Source organism: Diadema antillarum, unplaced genomic scaffold (genome assembly GCF_040938485.1).
Source record: "Diadema antillarum isolate AM-2024a unplaced genomic scaffold, OU_Dant_1.0 seq00001100_RagTag, whole genome shotgun sequence".
NCBI classification, from domain to species: domain Eukaryota; kingdom Metazoa; phylum Echinodermata; class Echinoidea; order Diadematoida; family Diadematidae; genus Diadema; species Diadema antillarum.
In genome coordinates this window covers 329,679-345,766 of record NW_027271917.1, presented here as the reverse complement: position 1 = coordinate 345,766, position 16,088 = coordinate 329,679, and the positions used below count along the sequence as shown (strand labels likewise).

General features: G+C 40.6%; 1 protein-coding gene across 1 annotated transcript in view; it reads left to right on the top strand.

Moving 5' to 3' along the window:
* Window positions 1-1,528: 1,528 nt before the first annotated feature.
* LOC139743660 (uncharacterized) overlaps window positions 1,529-16,088 on the top strand; it is a 31,848-nt gene continuing 17,288 nt past the window's right edge. Inside the window, exons 1-2 of the mRNA XM_071654123.1 lie at window positions 1,529-1,627; window positions 5,635-8,525. Of these exons, the coding sequence (XP_071510224.1) occupies window positions 5,652-8,489 (2,838 nt within the window). The 5' untranslated portion in view covers window positions 1,529-1,627; window positions 5,635-5,651 and the 3' untranslated portion in view covers window positions 8,490-8,525. The remainder of the gene's footprint in view (window positions 1,628-5,634; window positions 8,526-16,088) is intronic.

The following is a 16,088-nucleotide window of genomic DNA, read 5'->3' as shown; positions in this document are numbered from 1 at the left end:
TACACACGACCCCACATTTACTATTTTTTCTGTTTATTTCTCTTGAATCAATTGATTTTATGACTCTGGATACTGTCCTATGACTGGGGAGGTCAGTATTCTTAATGTCTGTAATTATCAGTCCCTTTCATTTAAGTAGTTTTTTTTTTTTTTTTTCATGGCCGGCACCATCTTCAAGGGAGGGGGGCACTTTATACTTTTGGTGCCACTTCCGGGTTTCATCAGCTAACAAGAAAAAAAAAAGACCTTCAACGCATCTTTCTCATTCCAAGTTCCACTTCCGGGTTTCTTCAGCTGACAAGCAAAAAAGAAAAAAAAAGGAACAGAAGTGCCTAGATTTTCATTCCTTAACTCGAATTCAAGTTGCATGCTCGATCCGCTTCATATTATTTTGTAGTCTCATAGTACCGTATAAAAATAGCACTGATAATTTCCATGGGAGGGTTCAGAATTGTCGATCATCTATACCAAAGCACACATAGAATATTAAGATAACCAACGGGAAAGTTGTGATGCTATGATTGCATAAATATTGTCTTTAAGTGTCTGGTTGAGATGAATAACACCATTGAAATTGAAATTCAAGATCAAATTCATTTTATTTCACATGCTAAAAAAAAATCACGTTTACAAGACAAATAGAAAAGAGAGATATACGTATATACACACATGAGAGATCACTAAAGGGCAAATAAAGCCTATTAAAGCCGATTCCCTTGCAACGGTAATAGGGTGCAATATTTGCAATCAAACAGATAAATGCAGTTACAGAGTGCAAGCACAGGTGAAGAAATACAACATTAAGTAACAAAACAAGCAAAGAAATATAACAACGACAATGGAAAAAGGAAAATTCTGTATGACAGATGTTACTTGTTGATGTGCAAGCATGCAAAAAGTTTCATAACTCTCTAGTTTAGGTCAGATTTTAATGAAACTTCTACTATTCCAGGACCATTCTGTTCAGCTGATTTTATTCTAATTAGAAGGATTTGCCTTGAAAATGATGTGGAATAGCAACAAAGTCACCTGTTTATGGAGGGACGTGTTACCAAGAAATATCGAAAAGCACTGTATTGACTGAAAGATCGGTCTGTATCTGGTCGTCGGGGATATGTTCCGCAGAGACTGCATCTGGCTTCACTGACTGATCCCCTCCAGAGGAGAGCAACAACATCCAAAAAATAAAAGACTCCTCCGGACAGACGGATCTTTCTGTCTACTGCTGCTAGTGTCGTCACCAGTGGAGCTGTCGTATGAAATAATGAATGGACACTTTCGGAACACGAATGAACACGAAGTGAAATAAAAAAGGAACGGTTAGAAAAAGTCGGTGCATTTCTACATGATTACCAGGAAGTAATCAACAAAAGCAAGTATTTATGTTTGTTGAGGGGGAAATCTATATCCCCGAAAATACAGGGATATCCGGTATGAATATAATTTAGTTGCACTAATAACTATCACACACCAGTATCAAAGGAGCTGCGTACAGAAATAGCCTTTTATCGAATTATCACCGCATCTTCATATTTCCAGCCCACACAACATCAAATCTGTCTGAAAAATATCACCCAAAGTTCATAGTGAGATCAAGGAGAGTCCTTCGATATTGTCTGACGATAGTGTGAGCATATACCAACGATTGTCACATACGATAACTTGTCATACTTTCTATCTAACAAGCCTTTTCGATGTAATATATCAATTTGTTTTGAGTTTCGTTCCGTGTCGGCTGCTGCAACGTACATTGTACGAATGCAGTGGCAGCCTGCCGGTATCGCATTGCCATTGACAAAAATTGCCCTCGATCCCCTTTGACTGCTGCCGTGGCGTGCTGCTGGCGTGCCGCTGCTACTGCAGCAGCGCAGGGCAGGGCAGGGCCGGGGTTTGACCGAAAGATCGGTCTGTATCTGCCCGTCGGGGAATGTTCCGCGGAGACTGCGTCTGGCTTCACGGATCCCCTCCAGAGGACAGCGTTAATGGCAAAATATAAAAGAGTCCTCCGGACAGACGGATCTTTCTGTCTAGGCCGGGGTCTAAGTTGTGCCTTGTGGCGATCCGTGTATTTTCTACTCTTCCATTTATGATTATCACTGCGAATACCCGTTGACAGCGTCTGTGTAGTGTAGTGACCAGATATCTATTAGTATTCTATAGTGTTCTACCTGACCCACTTTACTCCTGTACAGCTGAAGTATACAGTAAAAAATATATCGATTGTATAGACTAGTCTAGAACTAGACTAGACTAGAGTGGAGAGACGATAGAGTCTAGATCGAACACATCGTTAGTTAGAGCTCTGCCTCTCAATGTCTGGGGTGAGGAACTGCAAATGTCTAGGCCTAGATCTAAATCATTGTGTTAATTTAGTACTGTTAAGATTTTTACATAATGTAATGACAATAATCAATGCAGCGCAAGCAATGTTTTGGGTTATTAATTGCAGTCCATTCTTGGGTTGGTAATTGGGCATTTTACATTGTTAATGGACAAGCTGAGGCAATCATGCACTTTATGGTCCTATTAGTATTATATTAATCAGTGCAAGATTCGTTCGACACCGTGTGTTCTGTTATGCATAGTTCTGTGGTGGGATTTCATGTTGGGATTAGATTAATCGCATGGATGGTTGGGATGCAGTGCCCTGTGTTTGTGTCATGTGTGTGTGCACATAATGAAAGAACTTATGGTATGCCACGCCGTTGCTCTAATATAATGGCATGCCCTTCCCAGTGCGGCGTGATTGAGCAGATACAGCGGACAGGGCCGGTGCAGGGTGCTCTGCCTCTGTGCAAGATGGCACACAATGCAACGCACCAGTGTGGTAAACTTTCGTCCGTCATTCGTGATTTTAAATTAATAGATGGATGGATACTGCGTTATATCTGAAGCAGGGATCACTAATTTATCTATTTTAGCTGCAGAGGGCATATTTTATCCACTATCATTGGGCAAAATTATTGTGAAATAATGGAGGGGGAAAAATCCACAAAGATCTTAGATTCCAATATTCTGATCCTTTAGTCTATTACCGTACCGTCTACACAGTTACCGAATCACGGGGCAGCCACTACATGCACACACACACACACACACACACACACACACTCACACAAGCCTCGCCAGGGATCATTTGACAAACGGGTGCGAAAGTACACTAGCGCCGCCTTACCTGCCCAGATGGTTAGGCAAATTGCAATGCGATGGCAGCGACAGATGGATGAAGGAGGCGTAAAAATATTTAGAAATCGACGTGATTGTTGTGGAGTTTGCTAGGAATGGATGTTCAAAATTATTCCTCACACTTTGCATCATGATCATGGCAATTTTCTGTGATGCAACATTGTAAATGTAAAGCTCAATAATACCGCACGCACGGAGAGCAAAGATACGCGATATCGTGCAGTGTTCTATGTGTCAAAATCGCAGTGGCGTTGTGTGAGGCTTAATTAGTGACCTTATCACTTGTCACACGGCATTCCATACAGTAAGAGAAGCTTGCCTGCTGCTCAGTGTGCAGTCGTTCATGGTATATCACCTTGGCATACGGGGAATGAGGTACCGATAATATAGGGCCATAAAGTGCATGATTGCCCAAGCTTAATGTGAAACCATCACCATTGCTAGCTAGCACAGAGGCTCCAACTCTCCCGCTTTCGACGGGAGATCTCCTGCCGAAAGCCCACTTTTGCAAAATCTCCCGTTCTCCCGCTTGAGATTTAAAGGACAACTCCACCTTCATAGACATAATGATTGAGAGAATGCAGCAATATTAGTAGAACACATCAGTGAAAGTTTGAGGAAAATTGGACAATCCGTTCAAAAGTTACGAATATTTTAAGTATCTGCGTAGTCACTGCTGGAAGAGAAGACTACTACAGTATATGATGTCACATGAGTACAACTATATAAGGAAAATAAAAAGAGAATTTCACAAAACTTTACTTTTTGAATAAAGTGCACAGTTCTTCGACTTGCTACTGACGTATGTTAAGGGTAATATTATTCCCCCTGCCTTCTGAAAGAGAGAAATCAAGTGTTCTTTTGTTATGGGAGAAAAATGAAAATATGTTGAATTTTCTTTATTCTTTCTTTATATCGTTGTACTCATGTGACATCACAAGCCATAGTAGTAGTCTTTTCATCCAGCCGTACTGAGCAGAAACTTTAAAAATTCATAAGTTTTTAACGGATTGTCCGATTTTGCTCAAACTCTCACTGTTGTGTTCTACTAATATTGCTGCAGTCACTCAACCCACATGTCTATGAAGGTGAACTTGTCCTTTAATTTCTCCCGCCCTGGATCTGTGTCTCCCGTTTGAAATGATTTCTTACTCTTTGTCTTCGTATGTTGAAAAATAAGCCTTAGATAGCATGAGAGAGTATCAAGAACCCTGATTATTAGAGCTTCCAGGGCCCAATTCCAAGCGGGCCCTGGACCCCGGCCGCAAGGAACTTTGCGCTCGTGATATGCGCTTCGCGCACATCAAGTTGGAGTTTCCCGTCTGCTAGGGGTTTCAGGCGGGAGAATCTCCAGATCAGAAGGTGCTTAGGGTTGGAGTCTCTGCTGGCATCAGTCTGAAATTTACGACAGATCTGTGCTAGCTGGTACCTTGGTACCACTGGCACTGGCCTGGGAGTGTGGATGTAACTAACCTATCTGTATCTAGGCCTGAGTCTTCTGTTGGGCAAGACTTCCATTAGAGATCCTCCCCCCCCCCCCCCACCCCCATAATTGTGTATGTGTGTGTGTGTGTGTGTGCATCCGTGCGTGCGTAAATGAATAAGGGTAGTGTAGAGCAGAGCTACCAAGTCTCACGCATTCTGCGTGAGACTCAAGCATTTAGGGGTAATCTCACGATCTCACGCATGACATCCATTTTTCTCACGCATCGGGCCAAGTCTGCAACTTGGGCCTATAATAATGAGTATAGCTCAAAAGATTAAAGTGATCGTTGCAAATGAAGGTACATGTATATTTCCCTGCGTGTTGTAGCAAAATCAGTCCGTCCTCAACGGGTTAAATCGAAATTTTGTTATAACCGAACAAATAAATAATGAAAATACGTAGAGTGGATTATGAATTTTTACTTTGTTGTAACCAGAATTTCGTTATAACCATGTTCGTTATAACAGGAGTGCACTGTAGTAATTAGTTCTAGATCAGCATAGTATAGTGAGCATTTGTTGGCTGGGATGAATATGATTTTGCATTTCTGGTTCACCTGCTGTGAGTTCGGTAGTTTTTGCCCTCCCCCCACCCCCACCTTGGGCTGCTTAAACACAAATGACAAATGGTGTAGATGATCCCTGGTGTCACTGTGTAGATATGCACTCACAATCAGCCCGTCAAACAAGCTTGCCCTAACACAAATAACTCACTGTCTCTAGTCATAATTTGAGGTTCAGTGCTGCTTGGTGTTACCAACTTGTTCAATGAGAAAAGTGTGTCAGAAGTGGACCACTGACATTCATACCCATGCAGTTTAAATGTTCCCACAGGAATGAAAAACATACAAAAACAAAAACTCAGTTATAAGGCTCCAGATTTTGCTTTTTGATATTCACAATATACAGTAAACCATACAATTTCTCATACATTGTTTCTCATGTTGTGTGTCTTCCATACAGGCGTTGATTTGCGAAGCATGGACATGGAGTCAAAGGAGGACATTCTTATATGTGGAGCGTGCAAGTCACGGTATTCTGCTTTGGAAGAGTTTATAAGGCACAAGAGCTATCACTGTACGGCAGCTTCTACAAACTTACCTCCTGCAAGTGAATTTGCCATTGTTCCTAAACAATCAGTGACCAGAGAAGCACATGGCCATGCAGGCGCAGCAGAGCAGCTTGGAAACGTGGCAGATGATATTACATCTCTTGACACTCCTGTGCATGAAAAACAAGTGCCACTGAGTAGTTCACATCCAGACAAGGAAAGTGACCCAACTTTTGGAAAGACAAGTGCCCTTGCAAAGTCAAAAGGAACACACAAACAAAAGGGAAGGGTAAAAGCACTCCAGGATAAATTGCCCCGTGAAAAACCGGCCAGGGAAAGAGCCAAGCCGAAGCAATACAACAAGCAGTTCAAATGTACTTTTGAATCCTGCAATTTTGTCACTGCGCACCAGAAGGACTTGCAGCGGCACGAACGAACTCACACAGGGGAACGTCCGTATGCGTGTCAGTACTGTTCAAAGAAGTTTTCCCGTAATGACAAGAGAAAGGTACATGAGAGACAGCACACAGGTGAAAAACCATACATGTGCCATATATGCCAGTATAAGTGCACTGATGGCGGGAGCCTGAAGAAACACATGCGCATTCACCGAGATGAGCGACCCTTTCAGTGCCAGCTGTGCTCCTATGCAAGTCGTAATTCTAGCCAGTTGGTGGTGCACCTGCGCAGACACACGGGGGACTCCCCATTCCACTGTCAACACTGTGATGCCAAGTTTAAAACAAACACTGACCTGAAACGCCATTTGCCTATTCATACTGGCGAGAAACCATTTTCCTGTGACCAGTGTGACTACAGATCACATCTCAAGTGCAATGTTAAATCTCATGTGGCTTCCAATCACATGGGTCAGCAAAGTCACCAATGCGATGAATGCAGCTTTACATGCCGGACACAGAAGCAGTTGAATAGTCATATGGCATCAGAGCACGCAACCCAGAGTTCTAGTTACAAGTGTATGGAGTGTGCATTCACCACTGCTGACAAGGAAGCATTTAACAAGCACAGCAAGCAGCATGGTAGCGAGGCAGCAATAAAGTGCAAATTTTGTCAGTATACAGCCAAGAACCGCAGCACACTCTCTGCTCATGTGAAGAAAGAGCATCTGGATGTGTCAAGGACCAACAAGACCTCTCAACCTGCCTCGCAAGATGTGCTCAAGCCATCAGCAGTGGGAGAGAAAAGGAAGCTTACAAGGAGAGTGTCCAGAAAATCAGTCTCTGTTGTGGATGGGAATAGGCCCTACACCTGCAGCAAGTGTAATGCCTCTTTTGTTAGGGAAGATTCGCTCAGGAGCCACTGCAGACAGCATAAGCAAGTCCAGGAGACGCGTGAGAATGCTGCCTATGCTGTGCTGCAGCTGCAGGACCTACAGGGAGTACCCGACAAGGAGCAAGACGGCCAGGATGTCATCAGCATTGGCAATGTAGCTAGCGATATAGTGGTAACCACAACATCTCTGGCAGAATCAGAACAATCACTCAGTGCTGACAGCCGCAGTGCAGAAGATCTTGAAATGCTTATCCCACTCCCATCATGTATGCTAGATAGTACACCCAGACTTCTCTCTGGCACGTCAACAGAGGGGATGAACAGAAACATTGACAAGAATGTGCAAACAAAAGGCAACAGAACTATGTTCACTTTAGGCACAAGGAATGAAACATGTTCCCGTGAGATTGAACTAATGGCATGTTCAGCCAGCAGCAAAGTTGATGATTATAGAATAGTTGGAGCTGGACTACACTCGCAGCAGCAGTTAGATATGAGCAAAAATTTGACAACCAGTCTTCCCGACATTTCAGGAACAGTATCAAATCCTAGATCAGACTCTGTGATAAGCATTCTGACTGACCAAGGCAAATGTCAGAATGCCAATTCAAGTGTGGAATTCTCTCAGTTTGAGCCGAGTCCAAGGCAGACAGCCATGATTTCAAAAGCCATTGCAAATGCAGAAACACTCTCCAATGTCCCTTCAGGTGGCTGTCCGCTGGAAATTTTGCAGGGTCCAGCAGTGGAACACGTTCCTGTTGCTGAAGCTCAGCATGTTGAGGAGACTGTCGATCATCAAAACCAGACCTCTGTTGTCCAGACGCAAACGCTTGGCTATGGAACCTCCAACATACCTGTCCTGCTGACTTCTGCAACTCAATCGCTTCCCTCAACGGTGGTCCTACCAAGTGCAGAGGCTGCAAGTCATCAGACTTTGATCATCAACAACCCCACATCTCAGAGTCAAACTTCCATCCTTGAGGGCATCGGTACAGCTGGCACTCACTCCTCAGCCATCAGTTTAGTCTCTGTTGCAAATGTTCAGTTTGCTGCACCAGGGAGCGTCCGTTTAATCTATGCTGATGCCTTTCCCACCGGGAAAACGGCCGTCCTCTCCTCTGCACTCGTCCACCAGGTTCCTGTGTCAGGACAGGAGCAGCTACATGTATTACAGTCACCTGTGTCTGCAAGTCACCCAACTGTGACCAGCACCAGATTACTTACAACATCTCCAGATAAAGGCAAGGTGCTCTCTGAGAGTACAGGTACCATTATGCCACCGCAGCCACTTATGGCTGATTTAAGGACTTCTGAACAGCTTGCTTGTCAGTCATCGTCTAGTGTTACACAACCATCTTTTCCCGTGGGCAGGGGTGTCCTCCTGAAAGACAAGAAAGGCATCAATTCCTCCACTGCTCTTGATCTTCAACCCAGCATCACCATTTTGTGCACTCCAGTTCATGGCTCGCAGTAGCTAGTTCCGTGCCATGGAATATTTGGTTCCATGATGGTGAGTAATGCCAATTTGAAATAATTTGGATAAACCTAACCCCAATCAAAGCAAGAAGCCAGCAAAGTTGCAGTTTTCGTGATGTTCATGTAAATTTCATCATTCACAATGGATTATGTATTTTGTTCTACTTTGACATGAGTCTACCATGCCTTTTTTGCAACACCTTTACGCAAATGAATGAGTACAAGTATACTCGTGACATTATAATCATGACAATTCAAAGTTAGTTAATCAAGTTATGCAGGTACACTACTATTACAGGTGTGCAAAGTGAAATCCATTACATTTTTCTTAGTATTTTAACTTTTACATGAAATATTTTGTATCATCAACCCATACCGTATGTCCCAAAAAAAATTACAACAGGGCCCTACGCAATGATATCTTTAAAAATATTGCATCAATCTAAATACAAATTCAGGGTATGAAACTATAACTCATTGCCCACATCTTACAGAAAATCCCATTCGATTTGCTTCAGTGGTCAAAGGGAAATGAGGAATTTTGTAGAGGATGTCGGGAATCTCTTTTGTCCAAGTTCTGTCTATTGTTCACATACAAAATCATCGAAGTGCTAAACTTGGAAGAATCAGGCTCATGACATGCTTTACTACAATCCCCATTTCTCTGTGACCGCTTAACCAAATCGAATGGGGATTTCTGCAAAATAGAGCTAAGATGTTATATTTTAAGACCCTAAAGTAGCATTGAAAAAAAATAATCATATTGGATGTTATCAATGCGAAAATCTGATTGTAATTTTTGTGGGACATACTGCAGTATGTCCTTCAAAAATTACAATCAAATTTTCGAATTGATAACATCGAAAATGATCGACCTGTCTAAGTGCTACTTCGGGGCCTTAAAATATAACATCTTAGCTCTATTTTGCAGAAAACCTCATTCAATTTGGTTAAGCGGTCACAGAGAAATGTAGATTGTTGTAAAGCATGTCATGAGTCTAATTTTTCCAATTTTAGCAATTCAATGCTCTAGTGCATGAATAATAGACAGAACTTGGACAAAAGAGATTCCCTACATCCTCTACAAAATTCCTCATTTCTCTTTGACCACTGAAGCAAATCGAATGGGATTTTCTGTAAGATGTGGGCAATGAGTTATAGTTTCATACCCTGAATTTGTATTGATTGATTCACTATTTTTAAAGGTATCATTGCGGAGGGTCCCGTTGTAATTTTTTGGGGGACATACGGTACATAGGAATCTAGAGAGAATGCATCTGTGTGTATTTGTGTTTTGCTTTGGTTTTTAGTCACAATCACAGTTCTAATCAACACTACTGCAGCCCCCAAATCACACATTCTAGCATTTTTTGTTTGTTTTATTTCTAAGGCTAACCGAACAAATGTGAATTTAGGACAAAGACAGGAAGCGCTGTTGTGAATGGGGTTTTCTGTAAGATGTGGGCAATGAGTTATAGTTTCATACCCTGAATTTGTATTTAGATTGATTCACTATTTTTAAAGATATCATTGCGGGGGGTCCCGTTGTAATTTTTTTTGGGACATACTGTATAGCACAGTTTACCAATCACAAAATAATGAAATAGTATGGTGTATAGATTCAGCCAAATCACTGCCATAGATCTGTCATCCTCAAGCATTGAAAAATGTTAGGGGGGGGGGGGTACATTGTAGATTGACTCTTGACCCCCTTTGCCCACAGCCCCCACCCTGAAAAAAAAAATCAAAGTAAACTAAACATTCTGTAGCCCTGTACATGTGTGGGTATTACATGTGTGTATGTGTGTGCATGTGTATTTGGGCATGTGTGTGTGTGTGATGTGTGTTAATGTGTTGCAGGGAATTTAAATCTACTTGAAATATATATTTCATATGTTACATACAATTTAACAAATGCAAGACCGCATTGCAAGACTTTTGATGAACTGAGAAGAACTTTCAAGAGAAAGTTATCATTAAATCACTGAATGTGGAACCTTAAAAGATTCTTCTTGAAATGGTCACTTGACTGTGATATTCCTTGTTTTTTTGTTTGTTTGTTTTTGTTCGCTATTTATGTCAGATATCAGTAACTTTGTATTTTTTCAGTGGCTGTAGAGATATAAGGTACTGTGTCTCAACACATCCTACAAGAAAAACTGTATGTGATTCCTGTGCTCAGTTGTAGAAGAATAATGCTTTCATCTTTTTGTGTAAATAACAGATTAGGGATTTCTAGGGATTTCATTTCATTGTCACATGATCAAGGCAGCCACCCAAAAGTCATGTGTAGGACTCTGTTGCTGAGGAAACTTTCTGACACTTCAGTTGTTTAACTCATACTTTATAACCCATTGAGGATGAGTCCCGAGTATACTCAGCAGGGTAATGCATGTTGCAACAAAATCAACCCATCCTCAATGGGTTAAGTGGTATTGATCATTTAACTGGATTTTGCCAATCTGATTTAGGACATCTTTGTCATGAGGCAAATTTTTGTAAACTAAAAAGATATAACATTTCACATAATTGTTCTTGAAAAAAGAAAGAAAGTTGGCGTCCACTAGAAATGAAGAAGACATTAAAAAAAGAGTTGTGCCATAGGCAGCATTACTTTTCACGTTAAATGTACAAATTGTAAAGGCTTGGCCAAATGTTTCAATGATGCTTATGAAATAATGAAGTAATGCAGAAAAGCAAGTAATGGCATAATAAGTTTAAGATTCCAATAACATCCTTTGACAAACACAAACACATTTCTGTTCCTATAATATGCACACACATATTTCCTGGTGCTCGACTGCAGAGGGCGCCGATTCACTCCGTGCCGGTCTTCCACGTATATCAGATTGCAGGGTGGTGGCTCTTACAGACCCTGCCCCAGTGTATTCAGTGTAGTTGTCCCGGGGCTAAGCACTCCATCCTTATTGCAGAGACTCGAATTTCACTCCCTCCTTCTCCCCAGATTGACAGCCAGCGTGAGGAGTCCGCATTTACATAATGTGTGTCCGTGCGACGGGTGGCCGCGATCCCAATTGCTGCACTTCAATTTCACAAGTGGTTGCCGTGACAATGGCAGGGGAAGTTGGGAAGGGGATGTCATGTAGACTGACTGCTGCAGACCTAATTTTGTTTTGTTTTGTTTTGTTTTGTTTTGTTTTGTTTTTTGGTTTTTCAATTTGCTCAGTGTACCCAGAGGTTGGCTTTGAATGGACCACCAGAGAATTCTCCTCAGGTCCCAAATTTCAGTGCAGTTTTACGAGATCTATACATACAACAGTAGGTCAGACCTGTAAACCCTAATTACACGTCATCACTGGTAGAGGGGACAGTTTAAGATTAATAAACAATAACACTTCAAAAAAAAAAATGAAAAAGAGCACTTGCCCAAGGAGATCAGGATTATTACAAATTAAAGCGCACACACCCACACACACACCATGCACACACACACACACAACACAAACACACACACACACAACTGATATGTGATAGGAGATCAGCTCTTCGAAATAGTTTTTCGTAGTAGTTTTCTTATTATGAGGCTTCATGTTTAGTACTGCTCATTTGTATTTTAATCATGCAAAATACATACTGGTACATATTAAATAAGGAAAAATGATCAAAATAACATTTATTAAAAAACATTGCTGATTTCTTTTGTTGGATACTTGGAATGCAACTTAACATAAATTCTGAGTAGAGTGATGGTTAAGAATGTTATTCAAAAAGTATTCAAATTACTGAAACATCTTGTTCAGGGCAAATTGATTGAGGAAAAACAGCACATACAATGTACACTGTATGTGGCACTGCAATAATGAAATTGCTGAGACCTTTTGGAGGTGCCGTATATGACACCATACTAATGATTTCATGAGCATCAAATGGTTGTGCCTTTATTTATTTGTCAGCCCCTACAACTTATTTATTGCTTGCTTGCATATTTTACAGACTCTGAAGTTACAAAGATCTGTGTCACAAATACTTGTGAAATTGAAGCAGAGAATGTCTGTTAACTTTAAAGGCATTATTTACCATTTACAGATGAAACAAAAACCCATGCTTTAGCTCTTCAGATTGTTCTAAAATGTGAGGTACAGTATAGAAACAACCAGTGTAAAAAAAAAAATAATTGTAATCCATGTGAAGTACTGTTAAATATACAAAATGTGAACAATAGCTGCAGTAGAATTGTTTCTAGACTAAACTGTCTATGCACAGTTATGGTTTAGTAAGAAAAATAGTGATATCTCCTTATATTTTAGGCTTCATTGCAAAATTTTTATATGGCAGGATGTTTTGTGATACAATTGACCTACACATATGCGTCAAATGTGATAACACGAACCATTTTTAGATCACTGCTCCCAACGTTGGTAAACAATACCTGTAATACCGGTTCTAATTATCTAGTATGGGATAGCAGTTGTGTGGTTCTGTCGTACATGATTCTGGGTTGAAAATCGCCCAAAACAAGACGTGTTCATCGTAGTCGTATTTGAGTACCAGATACAAAAAACACAGAAGATGAAGAGGGATAAAAAGGAGATTGTCCATACAGATGCAGATGTCTATTTTTTTTTCTCTGCCAAGCCTGGAATTGTCTTTGGAGAGCACCCTTCACATCTTCTTCTTTTTTTTTTTTTGCAGTACTTTTTTTTTATTCTGTTCGTGTGTCTCTTCTTCCTGCACCCACTTCTGGTTGTCACTCTGGAGTGGGGGTAGCGATGCCCACATTTGTATGTGCATACGGGTGCAGCATTAAGCTGTTATCGAGAGATTTATTCTACTCTAAATATTTTGCCCAGTTGTCAAGCCAGGGATAGGTCCTGAGACACTTGTGGCACTATCGTCAGTCCCAGAGTCCCCCTGCTCTTTCCTTCTCTCTGCCCCCCCCCCCCCTCGCTCTTCTCTTTTCGCCACCTCCTCCTCCTCTTCCTACCCTCATTTTCTCGCTCATCCTCCCAGAGCCGCCAATGTACCACTATTAGTCTCCCAGCAGAACTTGTTTGGCGTTGGAACAAATCACGGTGTCTTCGGCAGACCCTGTCAACAGGCAAGTGAGATATGGAGAGCCATGAGCTAAATCCATGATACACAAGTTAAAGAATTACAGGAGTGTAAGAAAATATGCATGTGGCTATTTTTTGATGATGCATAAAGGAATTTTTCTGTTGGTCAGTTGGTATTCACACTGACTGAATGTCTAGACTGTATACGTGCCATCTCTATAGTCTGTTCCCTGTTATAAACCACTTGTGCCCATTTCGTTTGCTCCATCACATCATTCCATCCCCCCATCCCCCTTTCTCTCTGTCATCCGCTCTCACACACCGTCTCTTTATGCTGCTAAGGAAGTAATACCCATACTTTGATGACTTCATTGCTGAATGATTGGTGTGTTTTCCATACCTCCTCCCTGATTGTTGTCTCTACACCCTCCCCCCCCCCCCCTCCATCTCCATCATCTCTTGTGCAGTATTTCAATTTATACTCAAGAGAGAGTGCCATATGCAGGAAAAATATGGCAACAGAGATTGTTGTGATATGGAATGAAGATGAGATTATTAAAGGGTGGGTGGGGTGGAGGGTGAGCTCTCATCACTTCATGCCAAAGCCCAAATGTAAATCTGGGAAATCCCCGTGATATAACTCATGTTTCACGTGATGATGAGTTATGGGGAAGAGATGCAAGCTAGCAGTAACCCTATGCCAGCCAGAGACATGCTAAATAAGCCACCAGGCACGAAGGAAAAGAAGGGCTTTATTTGACGTACCTCACAAGGGTTTTGATATGGGATATGATGAGCTTGTGGTATTAGCTCCCTTCATGTCACAGTCAGTCCATTTGCATTTTTGCTATTTGTCATTTAGTAATTGAGAAAAATACTCAACAGGGGATGTGTTTTTCCTTTTTATTCACTCAAAAAAAAAAGTTCATGAATGGGGAGGGGAACAAGTCGTGCTAGGTATTTGTTTGCTTCCAAATTCACAAGTAGCTTGTTAACCCATTGAGGATGGGCTGATTTTGCAATGACATGCATTTTCCATAGACACCTGCCCAAGTATTCTCAGGACTCATCTTCAATGGGTTATTGGGAAAGATGCAAGAAATGTCTCAATCTTATGTCTTATCAGACAAAAGTGTCAATCCTATGCAAATAGATTTCAATACATTGATCCTTCTTATCATGTCTCCTCCCTGTGCACAATTCCACAAGTAGTCAAGAAATTTCTGGACCATTACTCAATTTTTCTCCATTGATTATTCGCGTTCTCAGTCTCTCTTATTCCATTGTACATGACATTCACAAAGTAACCATGTAAAGAGAGTTTTGTTTTCAAGAATTTGGAGACTACAATCGCAGTGAAATGACCATACAAGTTTTCATGATTTGACAGGTTTTTCTGGAAATTTATGATGTCTGATATGTAACTTATTATTTACTGGTAGAAACTATTTCTGAGAGAGTTTACCAGTCCAGACATATTGATGATGTAGCTCTAATCTGCTCTGCAAGAAGGGTGTGCTGAGTATTATTGATATTCCAGAAATATGTAATATTTTAGAATATATAGTTATTATATATTGTGCTCGTAATTAAATTGGCATTGTTCTAATCAGCTTCTGAGATGTTTGACACTGTTTCTCACAAACAAGAGATGAATTTTTGATAATTTATAAAATAAATTGCAAATGTACTATTATCCAATTTATGTAACTGTACATTTATTAGTATCCAATAAATAGAATAAAGAGCCTATGTTTATGTTTTGTTTTTGTTTTTGTTATTTTCATTTCTTCTCAAAGGGAAGTGAATTGAAAGAAAAAAAAACTATTATATCATAAATGACATTGTATCCATTGGCATTGCCTTTTTGTATTTTGTTTTTGTATTGATTTGTCTTTTTATTTTGGTAGAGTGTATAGTTTATCCATTACTTACTTTTAGGATGTTAATGGGTGGAGATAATCAAGTATTTTACCAGCATGGTGCATACTACACATGTACCATAAATGACAGTGAAACTCACTGTATCACAGGATAAAAGGATACCATATACTGAAATAGCACCCTCTAGTGGTGGGGGTTGGCCAGTGTCACTGCTGCAGCATGATATGCTAATTTGTCCAAAAGAGTTGATTCTCCTCAAGAATGTGACTTTCATCTAGGTATTCAGAAATTCCTGCTGCATCTACATCTTCCTCCAGGTTGTAAACAAAATCTTTATCTAAAAACACCGAATTTTGATGGCATGTGTGCCAATCAGATGCCGTACATACATGCTAGTTCAGTGCCCATACGCTCTGGATTGTTCGTCTTAAATAACATGTTCTATGTTAAATTTTTGTTATACAGCTCACATGATGTAAAACACTCACTATCTCTTCTATCAATGGAATTGAGGATGATTAAAAAAAAAAAACAAGATGTATTATGCAAAGTCAATGAAACCTGATAGAGAAAACTTGTCTCACTTTATCTTTGCTTTTTTTCTCTGACAGTAATCACAAACAATTTCAACCAATTCACAAGAGGAACACTTTCATCTTTGTATTCAACAAGTACATTGCACAGTTATCACAAAATAT